The sequence below is a fragment of the Tiliqua scincoides genome, chromosome 2 (assembly GCF_035046505.1).
Source record: "Tiliqua scincoides isolate rTilSci1 chromosome 2, rTilSci1.hap2, whole genome shotgun sequence".
Lineage (NCBI taxonomy): Eukaryota > Metazoa > Chordata > Lepidosauria > Squamata > Scincidae > Tiliqua > Tiliqua scincoides.
The window spans coordinates 187,605,467-187,628,297 of NC_089822.1; the positions used below are offsets into that span (position 1 = coordinate 187,605,467).

The 22,831-nt window shown below is 42.7% G+C and overlaps 1 protein-coding gene across 1 annotated transcript; it reads left to right on the forward strand.

Moving 5' to 3' along the window:
* The first annotated feature begins 6,862 nt into the window (after positions 1-6,862).
* On the forward strand, positions 6,863-17,429 carry C2H5orf24 (chromosome 2 C5orf24 homolog). The gene is made up of 2 exons (XM_066618223.1): positions 6,863-7,069; positions 14,296-17,429. The coding sequence occupies exon 2, from the start codon at positions 14,299-14,301 to the stop codon at positions 14,863-14,865; it is 567 nt and encodes a 188-aa protein (XP_066474320.1). The 5' UTR covers positions 6,863-7,069; positions 14,296-14,298; the 3' UTR covers positions 14,866-17,429.
* Positions 17,430-22,831: the final 5,402 nt, after the last annotated feature.

The window sequence follows — 22,831 nt, forward strand, 5'->3', positions numbered from 1 at the left end:
AGCTAGGTTTTCCCCACCCCAGAGACTCATGCCTCTGATATTTTTGCTCATACATGCAGGACTTTACATTTGTTTCCAATACACTTCATCTTGTTGGTATGGGCCCAATGATTCCACCTGTCAAGATCGTTTTGAATTCTAATTAGGGCTTCCAGAATGTTAGCTATTCTCCCTTTCCCCAAAACTTTGTGCCATTTGATAAGCATTCTCTTTACCCCCTCATCCATGCCTTTTATGAAAATGTGGAAAAACACAGGGCCCAAGACAGGCCTATGGCATGCTACTCCCAGTTCATACAACAATTTAACAGCACTTGCTTGGAGTGAGTGTTCAACCAGCTTGAACCCAACAACAAATAGTATCATCTAGCCCACATTGTACCCACAAGGATATCAGGAGATGGGCAGTCTGATCCAAGCCCGGAGTTCAGCTAAAGCAGGCCCCCTACACTGGCTCCCAAGGGTTGCAAACATGCTGTAAGGCACGTTTGCACTGACAGGAGAGCAGGCTACACCAGCACAAAGACGTGTGTCGTCTCTGACCTTGCACAGGCCGGTGCAGGTGAACGTGGTGACAGGTGGTGCAGGGGGTGGGAGAGGCTGGAAAGCATTCTGAGGGTAGGGAGGGGACATTTCTGGATGGGGAAGGGTAGAATAGGAGAATGATCAGGCTTGGGAGGGGCCAGGATTGGTAGTGGCAGCACACACCATACCCTTACCCCCACTCCCAGGCCAGGCAGCCCTACACAGGCTGCTTGGATTTTTGCCAGCTAATAACAGGCACAGATTCAAGTAGGCCCATAGGGCAGGCTGGGGTGTTAGGTGGAGTAAGGAGGAAAATATCCCCTTACCTCAAGGTGACCTCCAGAGCCTCCTACCCTGCATAGAATACAGCACAGGCCACTGCAGCCTGGCTGTACTGGTGCAGGTTAGGATTGCACCCTTTGTCAAATGCTTTGCTGAAATCTAGGTGTGCTACGTCCACAACATTCCCAAGATCTACCAGACTAGTCACCAGCCAAACTGCTTCAATAAATGAGTGGTCCACACCTATGTGAGGCAGGATGGTTCATATGCCAGTTTCTAAATTCTGTACTTTAGCTGTGTGTTATGGAAATTTTCATTCTAGACCTCGGTAGATATGCCTATAGCTGCCCTATGAACACATTCAAGAAGTAGAAGGGTCAGTTAACTAAGCAACAGCACGTCAATACACCCCTCACCTGTGCAAGGATGATGCAGGAAGGCTAAAACACTGTACAAACTGAGGCTGGTGAGGGATGCCAAGGACAACAAAAAAGGGATTTGGTTACAGCTGAAAGAGGAAGGTCAAAGAAGCAGCTGGCTGCTGTGTGGGAAAGATGGGGAGGTGGTAACAAACAACAGAGAGAGAGAAGGTAGAGCTGCTCAACTCTTACTTTGAATGTCTGTGCTGGAGCTGTGCAAAAGGGAAGATGGCTCAACCTTACAAAAGTTGCACTAATGAAGAACGGGCTATCACAGCTCAGGATCAGTAAAGAGATGGTAAAGGAACACCTAGTGATTTTAAATTAAATCACACTCCCATGTCCAGATGAACTACACCCCAGGGTACTAAAGGAGTCAGCAGGTGTAGCCACATAGCCATTGTCTGCTGAAAACCCATGGAGAATGGGTGAGATGCCCAAAGATTGGAAAAGAGCACGCATTGTCCCTAACTTTAAAAAAGAGAAAGGGGAAGATCTGGGAAACTACAGACTGCTCAGTCTTTTAGAGCATTTAGAAAACAAAGGGGTGATTTCTAGGAACCAGCATGGTTTGTCAAATCACCTTAGCAGGCCACAGCAGTTGGCCTGGGGTTGCATTGCATAGCTCCAGGTGGTCATCATAGGAACTGCAGCCCACAGTGTGATATACCACTAATTCTGAACACTAATAAATGTTATGGAAATTATAGTTATTAAACTGAATAAATGTTTACATGTTCTGATATTAGTATCCATCTGTAGTGCCACTGTTACACCATGTTTTGAAATGCAAGAAGGCTAATTGTGTTAATCTTCTGTAGCACATATGTGTGGCATTTTTAAAGATTAACACACTGATTGTATGTTACGCTCTTGGGGCATTGATGAGCTTAAGCCATTTCTACCCAATGTTGCATATACACAACAGGGATCAAATGTATATACCTGTGGGCTGGGCAGAAATGGGTTAAAGTGGGGTCTGGACTCTGAAAGCTTATTTGTTCATTTGTCCATCTCTGGAGTGCTGGTGAGGACTCCGATATTTTGCAGCATTGCTCTGTGCTGCTGGCACAAGGGATAGGAATAGGCTGCTGGCTATGCATTGTACTAGTAATTTATTGACTCTGTCAGATAGGCATGTAAAGGGTTCAATAGAAAATCTGTCTCCAACACATTTTTAAAAAGTCATTGCCCTGGAAAGATCCATCTTGCTTCCAACCTGTAATGTACAAAATAGTGGGCTTTAAGGTCATCATTGTAAGGCATTTCTCTTTTTTACAAGTGTTCTTTTCTAGAGGCAGGGCAGCTGTTTCCCTGCTGCCATGCATTACTCATAAGAAGCTGGCTACATGCAGCAATAGCACAAGGCAGCCGAGCCTTTGCAGCAGCAAATAAACAATTAAATATTAATCTACTGCACTTTTCATGATAATGCTTGCAAGCAGAATGGAGTCAGAGAGTGCAATTCTCTCAGCCTTTCTTCCCTTCTGAAAGGCTTGTCATAAAATCAACACCTTAGCACTCTAGAATGTGAGCTGCAGTCTGAGGCACAGGATCAAAACCTTCTTTAAGGACTGAGCGAATTAATTTATCTGCATGTCATCAAGAGCAGCAATCTTTTTCCAGCAAGCAAACTCATGCTTCGTTAACTTACACAGCAGATTCTACTTTCACTGTCACAATTCTGTGGCATAAACCCCTCTCCTTACTGCTGCCACATTTTGTAAGTTATTTTGTTGATCAAAGAATTACTTCCAAGTAAACCGGTTTAATACACTGATAGGACAATCCTATGCATATATTTACTTGGATCCATGTTCATAATTTCAAAAAATCTACAGGATTTGTCACACCAGCTTGGAAGCAAGTTAAATTGAAATAAGTGGGATTTAGCTTTCCCTCCCAGTTCTAATGAAGTTTTCATTCACTCTCCTTAATGTCATCTGAGTTACTGGACTAGCCCAGAAGCCTGTTCATCTATGCATGTTAGGAGGTTATACTAGATGTTATGCTTGTGTACTATTCTATGCAAACTAGATGTTATCAGGAATGAGGAAGAGCTGCCTTGGGAACTGCTCTTGTTCATAGGTTTGAAATTTGTCATTTGGGTTTGCAGCTTCTGATTTCCTTGGGTTTTCTGAGGGGTCTGAAGGCATAAAAGGGCTATGTTGAGAAGCTCAATTCTCTGCCTTTTAAGTAGAAAGGACTTTCTTTTTATCCTTGGTTTTGACCAGGATGGCATAGAAGGACTTCCCAGCTGGAATTGTGAATCCAGGGCCATCTCCCAAATTCTTCACCAGGTGTTCCTATGAGCGACCACACTGGTGGCCATGGTTCTGGCTAAGAAAAGTACTGCATCAGTGAATGAACTGGCCAGGAAGGTGGCAGATAAGGACATTTTCTAGAGATCATGTTTCACCTTTTTGTGTAGGTCTGCTTTGCTGTTGATAGATTATTGGTCATGGAAAAAGGGAGTTGGTGACTGACAGGAACAGAATTGCCAATGATATAACAATGGTACTCTTTCCTAAGGACCATTTTGATGTGTTTGTTGCAAAGATACTTTGGGAGTCCATTGCTGTCAGTCAAAATTGTACTGGAGGAGCACAGGACCATAGCATGGCTGGCACTTTGAAAGCCATCTAATCTAATCTATTGCTCAGGGTAGGTGATAACAGCATCCCTGAATGATGGCTATTTCGCTTCTGCTTGAAAACCTTCAATGAGGAAGAGTCCACAACTACACAAGAAGGCTGTTCTGATGCCAGACAGCTATAGTAGTAAATTCTTCCTCATGCCCAGCCTAAACCTACTTTCCTGTAGTTTCAACCCACTGGTTCTAGTTCTGCTGTCAGGAACTACAGAAAGCAAGTCCTCCCCTTCTTCTCTGTGACTAATGAGCACTGAACTTTGGTGGGAGGAGCCAGCAGAGCATCATTTGTTGGCCCTTTCTCTAACAATGGACCAGGCATTTGGTAAGTACCCATAAAAAGCACCCAGGGTGGATAGGGGGTGGTGGTGGTGGAAGTAGAAGCAGGAGAAAGAGAGAAGTGAAGTGTAGGAGAAGTAAGAAGGAGCATCAGGAGGCAAGCAGAAAAATGGTGACAGATCAGATACAGGGAGAGGGGCAGCACCAGGAGAAGGAACAGCAACAGTGAGATAAGGGAGAAAGATGAGCAGGCAGGGAAACCTACTGGACCAGCGCCCCCACCCCCGTGGGTGGCAGGAGGAGGAAAGATGGTGAGGGACCTTTTCCCCACCACCAGCCACCTCAGGGATAGAGTATTTATGTGCCCGCTGACTGGGAAGACCTTATGTTGGGCAACCCTGCCCAACTCCTTCTCAAGGGACCAGGCACTTGGTATGTGCTCAGGTGGGCCCCATAGTAACCACATCATCCCATCTCCAGGTCATGGGAGACAGTGAACATCTGCATTGGCAGTCACACTGAGAGCCACCCAGGGGCCAAAACCTACTGCAGATGAATAAACCCATTGGGGTCCGAAGACTAACCTGTTCTCTGTTGAGGAGATTGTGCTCCATCATTTGTTTATAATTTGCCTGCCAATAAAGACAGATTTGAAGCATCACTCCCAAGTCCAGCTCCCTTACACCCCAGGAAACCAGAGCCATGTCACACCATAAATTCCCTTTGAGGCCAATGGGTAAAATGAGAAGACCCCTATAATGGCAATCCATGTCTTCACATAAGGGAGGTGGGGACTACTCCTAACACCTAGTGTCCTAAGAATCACTGCAGGAGCCTAGTGGTAATATATGGGCATGCATGTTGTTGCTTGCCACTGATTAAGAAGATAGTACTGGAAAAAGTTTCAAAGGTATGGACAACAGAGCTACATGACATTATCCTAGCCTTGCAAAGGATACCACTTCATGAATTGCAAAGCAAGTCTTTGCATGAGCTAAAGACAACAAAAAGGCCTCGGGTATGTTAAACTTTAATTTACTGTAGCAGGAGTTTTGGTCAGCAAAAACATCCTTAATCAGAGGCAACTCATGATTAGATTCTCCTGGGCAGAGCTTCAGATGCTAGAGTCTGCAGCCCCGGATGAGAGCATCTAATTGCAAGAGACATGTGATGAAGAAAGTTTTTGCTTACCAAAGCTCATACAGCAGCAAATTAGAGTTTAAGATTACAAAGCGTTCTTCACCAACAGTTCAAGCTTAGCCATGTTTACTCAGAAGTAAGTCTCACTGTGTTCAGATGAGCTTCCCCTCAGGGAAATGTACACAGCCTAGGACTATAGTCCTACAGACAATACTTGGACACGTACTGCAGTTTCCAATGCACAACTAAACCACAGAACCAACACAGGCAGTGCAGCCTCTCCCCTGCCCACCTTCGCTTGCTATTACCTTCTTGGTCACTTGTTCATGTCTCCTCCCCCCATCTCAATGCACATCTTACATAAGAACAGCCCCACTGGATCAGGCCATAAGCCCATCTAGTCCAGCTTCCTGTATCTCACAGTGGCCCACCAAATGCCCCAGGGAGCACACCAGATAACAAGAGACCTCATCTTGGTGCCCCCCCTTGCATCTGGCATTCTGACATAGCCCATTTCTAAAATCAGGAGGTTGCACATACACATCATGGCTTGTAACCCATAGTGGATTTTCCCTCCAGAAACTTGTCCAATCCCCTTTTAAAGGCGCCCAGGCCAGATGCCATCACCACATCCTGTGGCAAGGAGTTCCACAGACCAACCCATGCTGAGTAAAGAAATATTTTCTTTTGTCTGTCCTAACTCTTTCTCCTCTTTCTCTAATCTTTCTCCTTCTCACCCTTCCTCCCTGATGCATGTGCTCTTTCTGTAAGGGCTTTACAATTCAAAGGACAATGCAACATAAAGGGCTGCTCCAGCATGAGAGATGCATCCCCCCCCTCTTTTGCAGTGAAAAGATACAAGTTGAGTTAAAGTGAGCCAAATTGTCCCCCACGGGAGCCACTTCCTGTGCAAGTGCCACAAGGGAAGCATCCCCAGCAAGACACCTGTGGCCTTTAGAGCTGCTTTTGTATTGTATTGGCAACCTTCAGTCTCGAAAGACTATGGTATCGCGCTCTGAAAGGTGGTTCTGGCACAGCGTCTAGTGTGGCTGAAAAGGCCAATAGAGCTGCTATTACTATGATTATTACTAAGGATGTGTGCACGGGGGAGGGGTTGTTTGCACCTGCATCTCTGACACCCCCATCCTGAAGAGGTCCAAGCAGTGCCAGCCTCAGAGTTGCACCCAGGAGTTAACAGCCCCATTTGATGTGTGTCTGCTCAGAAGTCAGTCCCATTAGAGTCAATGAGGCTCATTCCCAGCCAGGAAGGTTTGGATAGGACTGCAGTCTCATAGCCCAATCCTAGCCACACTTTCCTGGGAGTAAGCCCCACTGACTCTAATGGGACCGACTTCTGAGTAGACAGGCGTGGGATGCGCTCTAAGGCGCTTCACAGCAGCCCCCCCCCGGCTTCCCCCGACCACGTGACCTTCACCCCCCACCCACGCCGGGCCCCTCCGAACAACTCCCCCAGCGAGCGGCCCCTCTCCGAGGCGCCTCCCCCGCCGGCCTCTCCGCGCTCGCTCCCGCGGCGGCCTGACCAGGAGCGCGCACGTCGCCGCCGCCACGGCTCCCCTTGCCTCGGCCCGGCTCAGCCCGCTCCTCCGCCGCCCGAGTTTCTTCCCGGTGCCCCGCCTGCCTGCCTGCGTGGAAGGGAAGAAGGCCGCCGGCCGCGGGGAGGGGCCCGCAAGGCAGCGCCCCCGACCCTCCGCCAGCCCCTCTGCTCCTCGCCCGCCCGCCCGCCCGCCGTCGCCTCCCCGCTCCGGAGCCCGCAGGTAGGAGCCGCCCCGGTGGCTGGGCCTGGCTGGCGTCGCTCCCCTCGCCTCCTCCTCCTCCGGGCGGGCGAGACGGAGCCTCCCCGGGCGCCCCTCGGGGCCGGGAAGCGCAGTTCTGGGGACAGCAGTGAGAACACCCTTGGGGCCTTGAGAGGGGCGTGGAGGGCGCCCTCCTCTGTGGGGAGAGAAGGGGCCTTCCCTCCTCCTCCCTCTGCAGCAGCCTGGAGGGCTGGACCCAGGACTCTCGGAGCCTCCCTCTGGGGGGGGGGCCTCCAGGGGCTCTCTTGTCAACAGACTTGCCAAAGAATCAGCTCTGGGTGTGTGGTGTTTGAAGAGCCCATTCTGGGCATGTCTACTCGGAAGTAAGCCCCTTTCGGGTCAATGGGGCTTACTCCCAGGTAAGTGTGGTAGGAGTTCAGCCTCAGTGTGGATCACCCGCTGTCACCACCCTTGGTTCTGCTGTCACCAACATGTACTGGAACTACTGCCTTAAAATAGGTAGTGTTGTCAAAGCGGGGGGGGGGGGGGAGAGGGGAGCAATCAGCAGTTCTAAGGCTGCAATCCTGTCCACACTTTCCTGGGAGTCTGCCCCATTAAACAAAATAAGACTTCTGAATAGACATGCATATGATTGGACTTTTAAGTCCAGCCTTCTGAGTCGATCGTGCCCTAACAACAGTATCCTGTCTGAACAAAAGAGATGGGTCAGGCACAGCACATTAAAAGGTAACGTTCCTTAAAGCTATAAGGTCAATATGCAGCCCTGACAGCTTTGTGGCTGAAATGGAAAAGTGTATGGCAGTGCTGTGGAATACCAGAAACAGGCAATGGCCTTTTTCAATTTTCCTTTTGCTGATTGAATTGCCGCCTTTAATCCCCACCCCTTCCACCCTATGCAGCTTTTCTTGCTGCACCCATGAAGGATGCTTACAGTCCAGGACTCTGGCCTGGTAGGTTTGGGTGGAGAGAAAAGTGAGTTAAGCTGCTGAGTGTTGCTCTGCTATGGCCTCCCAACAGCAGGGAGAGCTACACAATTTGAAGTTGTCATATAGGGGACTAACTCTTGAATTGTTCCCATCTTGTTAAGTGTCATATTACAATGCCTTTGTTACTGGCAAGAAATGAGCTGCTTTTTTTTGCCTGTATTTTCCTTCTGTGTATATCCAACCTAATACATACTAAATTGAAGTCTTTAACCACTCCTGTATTTTGTATCCTGTAACATTTGTAACTGTATAGTCATACAGCTAATACATGTGAAAGATATTTGTCTTGCTTTAAATATTGTTTGATGGGCACATTTCTTATTAGAGCATGTCTGACTTGTACCAATAATTGTGTAGCATCCCATTAACTATACCTGGGTCCCAAGTTCTTAAAAAGGCTTAATCTTTTCTGTGTAGTTAGCTGTGTACATATTGCTAGCTTTTTAAAACCATTTTTGGGTTATACCTTAATTTCTCTTGTAAGGCATTGCAGGAGGAGTAGAATCTTTTTGTTCTGCATTTCCATCCAATATACAGTTGGGTATTCCAGAAAAAAAACAATCTTTTTCACAAGTTATACCTAGGTATTGATAGCTTTAGAAATTGATAAGCTCCAGCGTTCTAGTGACTTAACTTATCTCTTCAGATTATTACTATAACTTTAGAATTATTATGTACATTAGAGCTCATCTAGTGAAAACTGTTGAATTTTTTGAAAAATATACATCAAGCTACTTTTGTCTCCAACACACATTGCAGAATATGGGTCATAGTTGCAATGCTTTTATTTAAATGGCAAAACCAAAAACTGCAATGAAATTTCATTTTGGGAAGCATAACAAATTATTCTGATTAGGTCAGAAGATAGCTACATGCAAGAAAGCCCTCCCTACTTGTGGATTTCTTGTGAGTAAGTGCTCCTGTCTTTTGCTGAACACAGCAGACTTGGGGTGCTTATCAGTAGAGGTGTTCGTTTCTAACTGGTTAAGAGGCACTTTTTCAAGTGGGTGCTCCTCTTTTATTTAGCAGGGGGAGAGTAACTGGCCCACCTCACCCCAGCAGTGTCTTTTCTAGTGGCTGTCTGCTGGTGTTGCATCTTTTTAGATTGTGAGCCCTTTTGGGACAGGGAGCCATTAGAGATTTGATTTTCTCTGTAAACCGCTTTGTGAACTTTTTGTTGAAAAGCGGTATATAAATACTGTTGTTGTTGTTGTTGTTGTTGTTTACAGCCTAAGGGCCCAGTCCTATCCAACTTTCCAGTGCTGGTGCAGCTGCAATGCAGCCCTAAGGAAAGGGAACAAACATTCCCTTAACTGAAGGAGGCCTCCATGGCTGTCCCCCTACCACAGGGTGCAGTGCATGCACAGGCGCTGGAAAAGTGGATAGGATTTGGCCCTAAGTCTGTGGTTCCCAAACTCTCCTGGAGTTCCTGAACTGCAGTAAGTTGTTGCGGAGAGGGGGAATGCAGCAATGTGATCCCCAGGATTGTGCTGCTACCAGGGGCACAAGGGGCTTTCTTCTACTTACTGGAAAGAGCAGCAGCTTCCCTGGGGTGCAGGGGCCCCACGGAAGCCTCTGCAGGGCTCCCTAAGCAGCTGAGAATCTAATTAACCCACTTCCAGTTTTGTGATCACTACATTCCTCCTCCCTGCCCCTTAAAGGAGCAAAGGCTCCTCAGGCTCCTAAAGGTCCTCAGGCTGTGGTTTCACAACACCCCAGTTTGAGATCTTCTGGCCTAAGTCTTATTGAACACAGTGGGCTTACTTCTGAGTAAATAACACTATTTTCAAATACACCAGTAATTGTTATTCTACGAACTGCAAATGTTTTTCAGGAAACAATGTTGGAAAGCAACATTGATTATAGGACTGTCACCTAATTAAATAAATCTTGGTTGATTAATGCATGATTCTGTTGAATCAGTTAAATTAGTACAATATATGGGTAAAAGCAGTAGTTCTGAAAGACATGTTTTCTTTGTTTTTGAATAATAGAGAATGTGTCATAGCAGGTATCACTTTGGAAGACGCAATCCTCCTTGTGAAAGGACAGAGAATGTCTTTATATGATTTTCAACTTCAGTTTTTATAATCTTCAGTTTTAATAATTTTTAATCTGCTGCCTGATTGTGGACACTTTATGGTGATTACTTGACTCATTGGTTAGATTAAACTTTGCACCTGTTAGAATAATAGATAAAACTTCTAGTTAAGTTCAGTTAAATGTACAAAACAACTGTAAAATTCTGGAATACTTTGCTGAACCTGATTTACTGTTTCTTATAAATAGTACTGTAACACAGATAGTAATATACAGCTGCTCAAATATTTTCATAGCTTGGGAGCTATTTAGTACAGGAATTTGCACGTACACTTTCATTTTATTAAAAACCTATTTTATATTCTTTTGCAGTGTCTTCTGCTCCTCCCTGGAATAGCACAGTAATTGCTTATGTAGCTGTAGAATATGGAATATATTTGTTGCTCTTGCAGGCTTCCTGCTAACAGAAAACATTGCAAGTGTGAATTGCCTTGTCTGCTGCACACAAGACAAATTTCCAACATGGAAAGTTCATTATGTTTGTTTATATTTTTAAACTCTACTTTTCCATCAACATTCAGAGCAGCTTTCAACAATAAAAACTAAAAACCACAGTCACAAAATAATTAAGAACAAGGGGAATCAAACTGCCATTATTAACACAAGTAAGAGTTACCAGTCAAGATTAAAAGCAGCCGTTAAAAATATGTCTGTAGATGGTGATAAAAACGATGCATTTAATATTCATTTGTAGCATACCATTTAGCTGCATGTAGATGTTGCATGAAGAATTGATTGGTGCCAGCTTTTACTTGTGCATGTAGTGCAACAACTATGACCAACTAAATGTGGGGTTTATGCAACTCCTTACTCAGAAGTTCAGTTTCTCATAGGCAGTCTTGTCTTACATGAAGCAGTCCTGTTTTTCCATGTGAAATTTGAGAAAAATGTACTTTGGGGGGGTGTTATTAAAGGGCAAGTCTTGCAAAGGCTTGTAGTTTGCTTAATTTTCCTGTCTCCTTTTGTATTTATTGACAGCTAAACATGATTCTACATTTGGATGTCTTACATAAAAGGGTTCTAAAAATTCTGTAACATTCTTTGAATGGTCTGTACAGTGCATTGCATGTCCTTCCAACGAGGCATAAGAAGGATGAGCCTCTAGCCTCTGAACTGTCTAAAGTGGTAGGCCACAAGTCAAATCAGTTTGACTCACGGATAAGTGGTTAACCCTCAAACCAGACAAATACTCTAGATCAGGGGTGCCCAAACCCTGGCCCAGGGACCACTTGTGGCCCTTGGGGGCTCCCAATCAGGCCCTTGGGGAGCCCTCAGTCTCCAATGAAACTCTGGCCCTCCAGAGACTTGCTGGAGCCCTTGCTGGCCCGAGGCAACTGCTCTCAGCATGAGGACAACTGTTTGACCTCTCACCTGAGCTGTCTCACCTGACAAGGGCTCTCTCCTCTACTTGCTGTTTCACATCTGTGATGCAGCAGTTTCTGTGAAGGAAAGGCTGGCCTTGCTTTGTGTAAGGCCTTTTATAGGCCTTGAGCTACTGCAAGACCTTCATTCATTCATATAAGTTCCATCTCTAATAAATTCATTTATGTAAATTTATTCAAATTTTAAATGTAAATTAATTCTTTTTTTCCCCTGGCCCCAGACACAGTGTCAGAGAGATGATGTGGCCCTCCAGCTAAAATGTTTGGACACCCCTGCTCTGGATAAAACACCGATTCCCAAACTGGTGGGTCGTGACCCACCAGTATGGGAAGCGCTGGCCTATGCCCCTTTAAGTGGCAAGGAAGGGGGCGAGGGAGGGAGGTAGGCAGGATTGTGCTGCTGCTTGGACAGAAGGGGAGTTTTACCTACCAGCAGGTCGCATCAGTTTTCAGGGGGGGGGTGCAAGGAGCCTCATAGAGCCCCCCCATGCCTCTGATTCACTGAATCAGAAACCATCGGAAACAACTTCTAGTTTTTGATAGTGAAACTGGAAGTGGCTTCTAATCACTGTTTTTAGTGAATTAGAGGCTGGGGGGGTCCTGCAGAGGGCTCTGTGGGGCTCCCAGCACCCCCCCCCCCCCGTAAACTGACACAACCTTCTGGCAGATTAAACTCCCCCTTCTGTCCCAGCAGTGGCATGTTTATGGGGGGTGCTGCAGCCCCACCCTATGAAAACTCAAGTGGTTCCCTCTTCCCAAGGAGGACTTTGGGAACAGCTGCTCTAGATTTAAAGTGATAGGTCTGAAGTTTCCAGACTTAGTATAAGATGAGAAAAAAAAACTACATTGCTGCCATTATTGTAGATGTTTAAAGAAAGCTTGCAGCAGATAGTTTTGATGTGAATTGCGCTCCATTTATTCTTTAGTTCATGGGTGTCAAACATAAGTCCTGCGTGCTGAATGTGGCCCTTGGAAGCAGTTTATCACCCTCATTACAATTGGGTTCTCCAAGGGCTCATATCTTGAGAATATGAAGAAGATTTGTACATTTCTGTCATTTGTGGCTAACGAGTTGCTGTTTGAGAACAAAGTGCTTATTTCTGGCTATCCTCTGCTTAATGATGTCACTAGCAGGCACCATGCATGCTAACTTGAGCATTCTGTATGAAACATGTTTGACATCCCTGCTTTAGTCTTCCTTTTGCCTTGATCCCTCTCAATTGCTCAGTAAACCAGGAGAAAAAGGACATCTAGGGGCCATTATATCAGCGGTTCTGTTCAGTTAAATCAGTGAAACACTGACAGTTCAGTCAAGGTCAGTGGAAAAATCCTCTATCGAGGATGGGAATCCAGTAGGCACCATGAGTCTCTGAGTATAGACTGTCCTAATTGATGTACCCCTTGACTATAGGAATCCCGTCTTCATGCCCAATCTTCGTAGAAACTTGCACTGGGCAGCCACTTCCCCCTTGAAATTGGGGCGCACAGCCTTCTGAGGCTATCCGCAGCAGAAGTGACTGTCCAGCGCAGATTTCTATAAAGATTGGGCATGAAGGCAGCAGGGCCGAATAGTAAGGCTTTTCCACTGCTGGGTCATGCCCAAGAGGTTTTTCTTGGTGCACCGTGGGCTGTATGGAGGCCCCTTGTCTACACTGACTAACAGCAACTCTCCAGGTTTCAGAGAGGGGTCTTTTCCAGCCCTACATGCCAGGGATGTGTTCTTCCACTGAGCCTACTGCCCTTCAATAAGGTGTAGGAACATGATTGTAGTGGGAAAAGTTGGAGTTGGCAGAATTGTGGTTGATTCTATTATTTCGATTGATCTAATGCTGAGTTTCTCAACATTGTCCTTCACTGTACCACTTCACATGGTCCATCTATTCAAAGTGCCACTGGAAGTAACATTGGCAGTTACTTCTGGGTTGGGAGGCCAGATGCGATGCGACAAACACCAGTAAGAGGTTCAGAGCACACAGGAGGGCTTTTTTTTTTTGAGCACAGAAAAGCATGCTTTGGAGCTCCTACTGCTGTTTGTGTTGCATTCCTGGTCTTGCTGCTGGGTGGCAGGTGCCCAGGGGTCCCACAAGTTCCACCAAACACCACTTCAAGTACCACTGGTTGAGAAACACTGATCTAATGTGTACTTGTAACTTGTCTGCATGAAAGAGAGAAAATAACACACTTTTAATAACAAAATAGGGATGGGGAGGAATGAGGGGTGGTTTGCTCTGGAAAATAAAAATGACATGGATTTCTTTTTGGTTTGCATTCAGTACCTACTAACAAAAGAACTAGTTTTTCCCCCCAAAGGTTATATTATTTAGGGCGCAATCCTAACCCCTTATGTCAGTGCTTTCCAGCGCTGACATAAGGGCAATGCAGCTCTGAGGTAAGGGAACAAACATTCCCTTACTTTGAGGAGGCCTCTGTGACTGACACCCAATTGCAGGATGCAGCACATGTCCCATTGGCACCGCTATGCCAGTGCTGGAAAGCACTGACATAAGGGGCTAGGATTGCGCCATAAGTAATTTTAATCAACAGTGAATTTCAAAAAATCCTAATAACTGTAAAGCTGATAATCTCTCAAATATTTGTACCTTCTTATTTAGTCTTATTGACTTGTGCCCTGAGCCAGTTTCTTTAATTGAGGAGAATGTTCATAGCTGCAATAAAGTACTTACAGATGAAATAAAACAAATGTATTCCTTTTGAGTGTTGTCTTAGACATATAAAACAATTTCCTTAATTTTTTTAGAAAATGATGCATCCTGTTGCCAGCGGTAACTCCCCTTTCTGTGGGACCGGAAAGGGTGCTTGCCTTAATGATGACAACGTGACACCCACTGATCAGTTTGATTTATATTCCACGCAACAAGCCAAGTATAGCCACACGGTCAGCCACAAGCCAATACCATGCCAGAGACAAGACGCATTAAATGAACCACACTTGCAGACCTCAAGTGGCAGGAGTATAGAGACGAAAGATGAACTAAAGAAAAAGAAAAACCTCAACAGATCTGGTAAACGTGGAAGACCATCGGGGACCACAAAATCAGCGGGGTACAGAACAAGCACAGGTAGACCGCTGGGGACCACCAAAGCAGCTGGATTTAAGACAAGTCCAGGCAGACCCTTGGGCACAACTAAAGCTGCAGGATACAAAGTCAGCCCAGGGAGACCTCCAGGTAGCATTAAAGCTCTATCACGACTTGCAAATCTAAGTTACACTTGTAGCAGTGCAGCTTTTCCCTATGCTGTGGTGCATAACAGAGGAGTGCATGCTGCTGGGGAAACAAGTAGCAAAATCAAGCAACCTGCAGAGTGAAAAAAGAGGAATTAGATCACATTTCCTCAGTAATTCTTTTTAAATTATCTGATTTGTGGCATGTTTTTTCACTTTTTTGTAACTTTTCCATAACTTTCTTTCCTGCATTTTATTTTTTTTAAATATGTCATATCGTAATCACTTCATGTTTCTTATGTTTACAAGTGGACTCCTTAGTGATGCCCTTGTGTGTTTCCCAAAAGTGTCAAAGTGTCAAAATTATTGTCTGGCCATTTTAGTTATGGGTTTAGTAATTCGTAGAAGAGAATTCTGACTCCTAGTTTATTTAAGAAAAAAAAAATTGGAATAGACTAATGGAACTCAATAATCCAAAACTATTTTACCAATAACAGTTCTGAAAATTTTGCAGTGTATGTCTTTTTTCTTTTCTTTTCTTTTCTTTTGTAGGAGAGAGTAGAAAAAGAACTAAATTTTCCACAGTTGTTGGAACTTAGCACGGACCTCAAATATTTGTAGATACTTTGAAATTTTCAAAACTATATTTTTTGAAAAGTGGTCATTCCAGGCAGTCATTGCATTAAAGTGCTATCAGTTACAAGTAACTCAAACATTTTTCAAAAATATTTCATATCTAGCACTTGAAATAATGAAAGTGCTGTTTTGCCTTTAAAGTATGGTAGCTCTCTTAGTTATGCTAACTATTGGATATCGACTTATAAAAGCCTAAGACTACATGTACCAAATTGCAAATAATTAAATATCTGTAATGTTTTGTTCGCAACTTCTAAAAAATGCTGTCAAGTATGCATAAAATGTGCAATCATAATAATCGTGGCTGAGATTCTGCACAGGTGTGTATTTATGCAGTCAGTTGATTTCAGTGATATTAGGCATACACATGTACAGGATTGGGCCCTTTATTTCAAAATCTGTCAGATACATACATCTAATTGACTTGGCAATATCTTCATAGATGGTAGAAGCTTTTAGGATTTCTAATATTTGGTGTGATTGAAAATTTATACCTTTCAGCTATATGATCTTGCAGTTTTTAATTTGTCAGTAGAAGGCTTACTTATCAAGTATACTGTATCTAAGAGAGCGTATATCTACCAAAGGATGACATTTCATGGTTCATAATTAAAAACCACAGTTGATGCTTAAGCAAATTGCGATTTGATGTGTTTATGGACCCCAGATATATAACAGACTTTAGGAATACATCTATGCATGAGAGGTGCAGAACTATACATTTCCTGATGTTTTGTGCTCCTAAAATAAATGTTCTACACCCAACTGGGTGTGTGATGGTGGTGTTTTTAAATGTGTGTATGTGACGCAATGTATAATACAGTACACACATTACCTTGTAACTGAAAAAACGCTCCGTATTGAATATATTCCAAATATTTCTTGTTAAGAACTAAAGCTATTCTGAAAATAAGTTTACATATAGTTATAGATTGAATTTTTAAATTTGTATCTTCAAATACACATGAGAAAGAGGTTATACATAAATATTTGCAAATTCATGGGGACAGAAATCTTTCAGGTTAATTAGACAAAAATGAACAGTATTCTCTTTCTTTGTAAGATAAATGTTGTGGCCTGCTGACATTTTGATGACAACTCTGTTTTGAGTAATGACAACAAGAAATGGATGTCATTTCATGCCTTTTTTATCAGGAAAAAAGCAGCAAGCCTTCAGGTGTTCCAGTGATGCCTAACTCATAATGAGCTGGACTTTATCCTGTATTTTATAATAGGTGTGTTGAATTGATTTGGGGGGACTATGTATGCACTGGCAACCATGAACCTCAACAGTACTGGAAGGCTCTTTAGTCATATAAACTAATGGCAGCTAAACTGCTACTAAAATAGGGTTCTTTTTTTTTTTTTTTGCTGAAGCTATGAAGTTCGTTATATATTTCCTCAAGAAACTTCAGAAATATGAAACATTTATTAATCTTTCCCACAGTGGTGCAACTTCTGACACACGCAATGCTAATGTGAGCTAATTCACCCTCAGGATGTATGTTGTGTTGGCTGTTTTGTTAGATTTGTTTTTTTTTCTCAACCAAAAGGCTGCTTCAGACACTTTCTGAACTTTCTCTTGGAGAGCAGCTGAATGTAAAAACTACAGGAATGGCACACCTTACTGGCAAGGAGCAAGTTGCATGTCCAGTGTACCTTTGAGTAATTCTACGTCTTACCTCCTCCTGTTTTTTTCTCATTCTACTCTCTTTTGCGTCTCACCTGTGCATCTATTCAGTAGTGCCGTGAAGTATGCTGGGAAATAACGCAGATGCATTATTGCTCTAGTATAATGAAATTTGTATTCAAGTATGCTGAGAAAATAATGAAATCATCTAAGTAATTTATGCTCATTTATTGTGCTTATTAGTTTTATCAGATGGAAAACATGCCCATTGTAACGACTAGTATTGTCAGTTGTGAGAAAATAAGAAAAACTCTGTTTTTCTAAAAGGCAGTTTAAAGCCTTTGATTTTTAAATGAGGCCTGAAGACCACTGTTGGGCATTTCTTAATTCCAGTTTATGTTATCCTCTACTGCAGTTTACATATGCCATGCTGGGGGGGGGGGGGGGGTCAAGAACTTTAGATGTTTGAATGGTATATTCAAATATTTTTGCTACTTCTGTATATAATCAGAATACATTGTGCTTTTCTTTTTTGTAACACTGTCTCTTGTCATGACAACACTGAAACAGCATGTTAATTCCTATACTTTGATATTATTGGGGAATGGGGAAGAAGAATGACCATTTCTCCCCATAGTATTAATACATGATTTGTAAAGCAAATTGATAATTTTATATATCTTAATTCTGCTCTTCTTAATGCTAGGATTGTTGATGTGTTTTGGCACTGTTCAGAAATTCTACACGTCAAATTTGTGTTCACTTTTCTTTTGGTTACATGTAGAATTGTTCATTTGTTTCATCTTTTGATAAAGTATTTAGCATAATTAAGCATTAATAGGAATCTATACTACAGCCGCTATTTTTAACATACACAAATTGCTGTTCACTTTCTGATGACATTTACTTTTACTGTAGAACCAAATAACTTTTACTACTATTTTTGAAATCTTGCACTGGATATTTTCAGAATCTTGACACACATTGATAGAAGTTTTATCACAAAGGAGCTAACTATTGTGAAGGTAGCATTTTTTGGTTACTTTGAGAGTAACAGTTTTCTCTTGATGCACCTTGTTTCATGTGTTTTTAAGATAAAATGTCATTGATAAGACTCATTTGGCATTTCTCTTTTGCAGCAGTCCACTTTAATTATGTTTCAAAGTCTCTTGGTCTTGGGACAAACTCAAACAAGCCTGAGCATTGCATATAGGACAATAAATTTCTTGATCCACAATGCCGAAGGCAGTGATAATTTTTAAAAAATTGTTTTGAAGGACTTTGAAAGGTAGAATAACGAAGGTAACTTTACTTGTTATGTTCTAAGTTTTCATTCTGCTTTATTACTGTATGTGCAGTGCAGCATCATGTAGCGTGCTAAGTACAAAACAGTTGCTTGCAATCAGAGTTTTGGGATTTCATTATATTCACATGACACTTTTTATTATAAGTATATTTAACATAGTTGAAACATACATGGCAGAAAATACTAGTTGCCTTTCCTTCTGATTTTTTTCCCCTTAGATAAATTTAGGTTCTGCAATGTGTAATCTATTTCATCTGGAAAGTTAAAGTAATGTTAAGAAATTCTGCAAAGTCTATGAGTAAAAAATAAAACCTAAATGGGTCATCTTTAAGATTCACATTTTCCACAATTTGCTTTTCCCGTGAGACAGATTAATTTGGTGGAAACAATTAAATATTAAATCATCACTCTGTCTTCTGCTGTATAAAGTCTGATTAGATACTGTGTATGTTATGTCCATGAACTTCAGCTACTCGTGTGCAATTGTCTGTATGGGAATGGAGTAGTGTTCATGATCTGTATTTACGTCATATGGATGTATATTTATTAATAAAGTAATTGCTTTAAACACCCAATTTTATGTTCTTACTATATTGTGTGTTCTCATACATATAATAAGGTAGTTGTGCACAACCTTCTGTGCACAAAATGGAGGACTTTCTTCCATTTGTATAGCAGTGTAGGCTGTTTAGTTGCTCAAAGTGCAACTACCATAGTAGTACTACTACTATTACAGTGATAATTACAAACTGCATTAGAGTACATATAAATTGATGGAAATTGTAAGATAGTATGCTCCCTGTTTCTACACAGTGCCCTCTGCCAGATGTAGAACTGCTGGCAGTAGAACCACACTGATTTATTCATGCTGAGAGCTTTCAGGACTGTCAGCTTTCTTTTTTACACTGCTCACAACAGTATGGTGGCTGTTATAGGGAATCCTAGGAGACTTTTGCAGGTAATTGCATCCTTGCATTAACAATATCTTTGTGTGCTTACAGAATGAGACAACCTCAGAATTCTGTTATGTCTGTATAATACGTAGCCCAATAGAGCACCTTTCTTTAGCATTAAAAATCTGCCCCAGGCAGCACAGGCCATTGGGCATACTTTTTCTCAATACAGAGCATTATAGCCAACATCAAATGTAACCACTCATGTATTCCCCTGCCCAGTGAATTAAACTAATTATAAATGCATGAGGTGCAGAATGCAGTTATTAATGAAAGGTGACCTCGACTCTCAATTTCTAGAAATATTTTTCTTGGATTAAAGCTAGAAGAACTAAAAATGACCTGGTTTATTATTAGTAAAGTTTATTTTTTCTAGGACTGTGTTTCAGTGCTGATATTCTATAGTAAATTTTTTAAAATCTGTATGGCAGAAATGGAACCTACTTCCTAAATGTGTTGGTAAAACTTATTGTAAAATGTTTCAAAGACTGAAATGCAAAATATAAGGTACAAGTGAGATAGCTTAAGACTGTTAACAGATGAATCTTATTCTGTTCCCCTTTTTTGGCTTCTGTAATATAAGAGTCATGAATAAATTAAAACATTTTGTCTTGGTGAAAATAAAGCTCATGTTTTTTGGAGCAGACAATTGCGCATTTCAAACAATGTGTGGGTGACTCTCTTCTGCCTCAAACTTCTCATCAATTTTACATTAAAGTTTGTTGAAACTGGGCCACTGCATGTCTGGTGGGTAGATGTAAGAAGAAAGGAGTATGTCTACAATATGCTCCCCAGATGAGTACAAGTAATCTATGGAGTGCTGTTCCCATGAAGCATGCCTATTGTACCCAGATGCTGAATTATGTTGTATGAATAATTTAGGAACAAGTTCTGAAAGACCTTCATTACCAGCCAAATTCTGGCTCTTAATAGACCTGTACAGAAGCTAGTTGCAAACCTTTAGTGGTAGGTAGTGATACAACTTTGGTGTAAACCTATGACTGTGAAATAAATTACAAAATACCTTCCATCAAAGTAAATCCCACTGGATTACACTGGCAGTTTTGTTCATGTAATACAGTTAGGATGAGAGATAAGTATCTTCAATATTTAGTTGGTAGATCAGTGTAGTTCATTGGAGGAACTAGGTGTCATTTAGCCCCAAAAGTGCCTGCATTGGAGTAGCTACAGCTTCCAAACTTGGAATCAAATAAGATTCTGCTTAGTCAGAGCTTCATTTTTTAAACTAATGAGTATTTTACAGACAAGGGTTAGGTAAGATATAACAAAGCTGCCATGACTACTCAAATCCTGGCAAGTACAAAGTGTTATGGGAAGGAAATGTTTATAATGCCATTCTTAAGAGTTTAAGTTATTTTCTTTCACAAAAATACTGCTGCTGGCATGAAATATCCTCAAACTTACAGCCAGCTGCTAAAAAAACTAAAGATGAAGCCAAGAGCAGGACTACATTGTTTGCAAAAAGTAAAGGCACGTGTATAGAAAGTTTTAGGATTCATCTTCAGGAGCTCTAGTGAAAAGTAACACCCTCCTTCAAGCATTTGCCCCTTCTATACAAGTCACATGCCCTTCTATACAAGTCACATGCTGGTCAGTAAAGTTGCTTGTGCTTTTCAACATTTTGGTATTCTACATTTGTGAAATGCTTATTATTAGTGATGTCATATTGTGAGATTTATGGTATCGGTGCCTCTACTATTGAGCCTTCTAAGGGCCCGATCCTATCCAGTTTTCCAGTGCTGGTGCAGTTGTGTCAGTGGGGTGTGCGCTGCATCCTGTGGTGGAGGGGCAGTCACTGGGACCTTCTCAAGGTATGGGAATATGTGTTCCCTTACCATGGGGGCTGCATTGTGGCTACACCAGAGCTGGAGAGTTGAATAGGATTGGGCCCTTAAACTTTTCTTGCTGTATTTCTCAAAGAGCCTAAAGAATTTTTTTTTTGGGGGGGGGGGGGGGAACAGAGTATTGTGCCACCTTGAACAAAATTTATTGTAGCAAGCAGGCACTGCCCTGAAATTTCCCCCTGCTTAATTAGTGAGCCCCAAATTTTGTAAAGGTAACATTGCTTCCCTCTGATTGGGGATATTTTCCTTTGTGAGATGATAAAAAAAAACCTGAAAGAATAAATAAAGTGGATGTGCACCACTCAACATCCATCTGATACTTGCGTTTCTTTCAGTTTCTTCCCAGCTGGCCTGGGATCATGTTTCCCTTCATGTTAAGACACTTTCAATTTGTGCAATTCAAGTATTTTCCAACAGGCAGTTTGTAGGTTGGGTATCGTCTTTGTCCATTTATTCTGGCAGCCCTATAGCGACCACTACTGGCAGGAGAAGGTTACATTCCCCATACAGATGCGTCTTGAGCCCTTTCTGCCTCCTCGTATTTTCTGACCTCCCTTGTTGTCAGCTCTCTACCTCATTGGGAGATGGACTGTCCCATGGAACAGCAGATTTGTTGGTTTGACTTTGTGCTCAAAAACATTTGCTTTGCCCCAATCCAAGAGGTGCCACCCTTCCGCAGCAGCCACAGCAGCTATTCATCTGCTCCTTGAACTGTTCTTTATAGACATGCCTAGAGAGCAGAAAACAACTGGAATAGCACGTGCCTCCTGATTCTATTATAGTCTTTTCCTTGTATTACTCTGTATGGGAAGGGTGAGAGTGTCTGCAAAGTGTGTGCATTCAAGTGAGTGGGTTGGCGTTGGCACCAACGACTTGGCCATAGAGCCTCTCCCATGGGGATAACAACAAACATGGGATCACACTGCAGGCAGGGTGACCAGACGTCCTCTTTTTCCAGAACATGTCCTCTTGTTTAGCCTCGCGTCCTGGAAAAGAACTTCAGTGTCCTTTTCCATGTGAGCAGGCAGTGCAGAGCCTTTTGGTAATTAATAAATTATATGTAATATAGGTTTAAATTTAATAATCAGTACTATAGTGTTTAACCACATGAGATCAATGTAGGAGTGTTTGTAGCTTATTTTGTCATGCCCTACATTTTTCTGAGATGTCCTACATTTTGGGGTGCCTGGTGCTCCTTTGGGGTGATGACATCTGGTCACTCTGACTACAGGGTTGTTGTCAACCAGCAAGAGAGCCCAATCCTATGCATGCCTACTCAGAAGTAAGTACCATTATAATTAATGGATCTTACTCCCAGGAGTAACTGAACACTTTCCACATGTGCTGCCTCCGACGCATTCTCGGCATCACCTGGCAGGACAAAGTTCATAACAACACAGTTCTGGAACGTGCTGGAATCCCTAGCATGTATGCACTGCTGAAACAGAGACGCCTGTGTTGGCTCGGTCATGTCGTGAGAATGGATGATGGCCGGATCCCAAAGGATCTCCTCTATGGAGAACGGATGCAGGGAAAGTGCCCTACAGGTAGACCACAGCTGCGATACAAGGACATCTGCAAGAGGGATCTGAAGGCCTTAGGAGTGGACCTCAACAAGTGGGAAACCCTGGCCTCTGAGCGGCCCGCTTGGAGGCAGGCTGTGCAGCATGGCCTCTTCCAGTTTGAAGAGACACTTGGCCAACAGTCTGAGGCTAAGAGG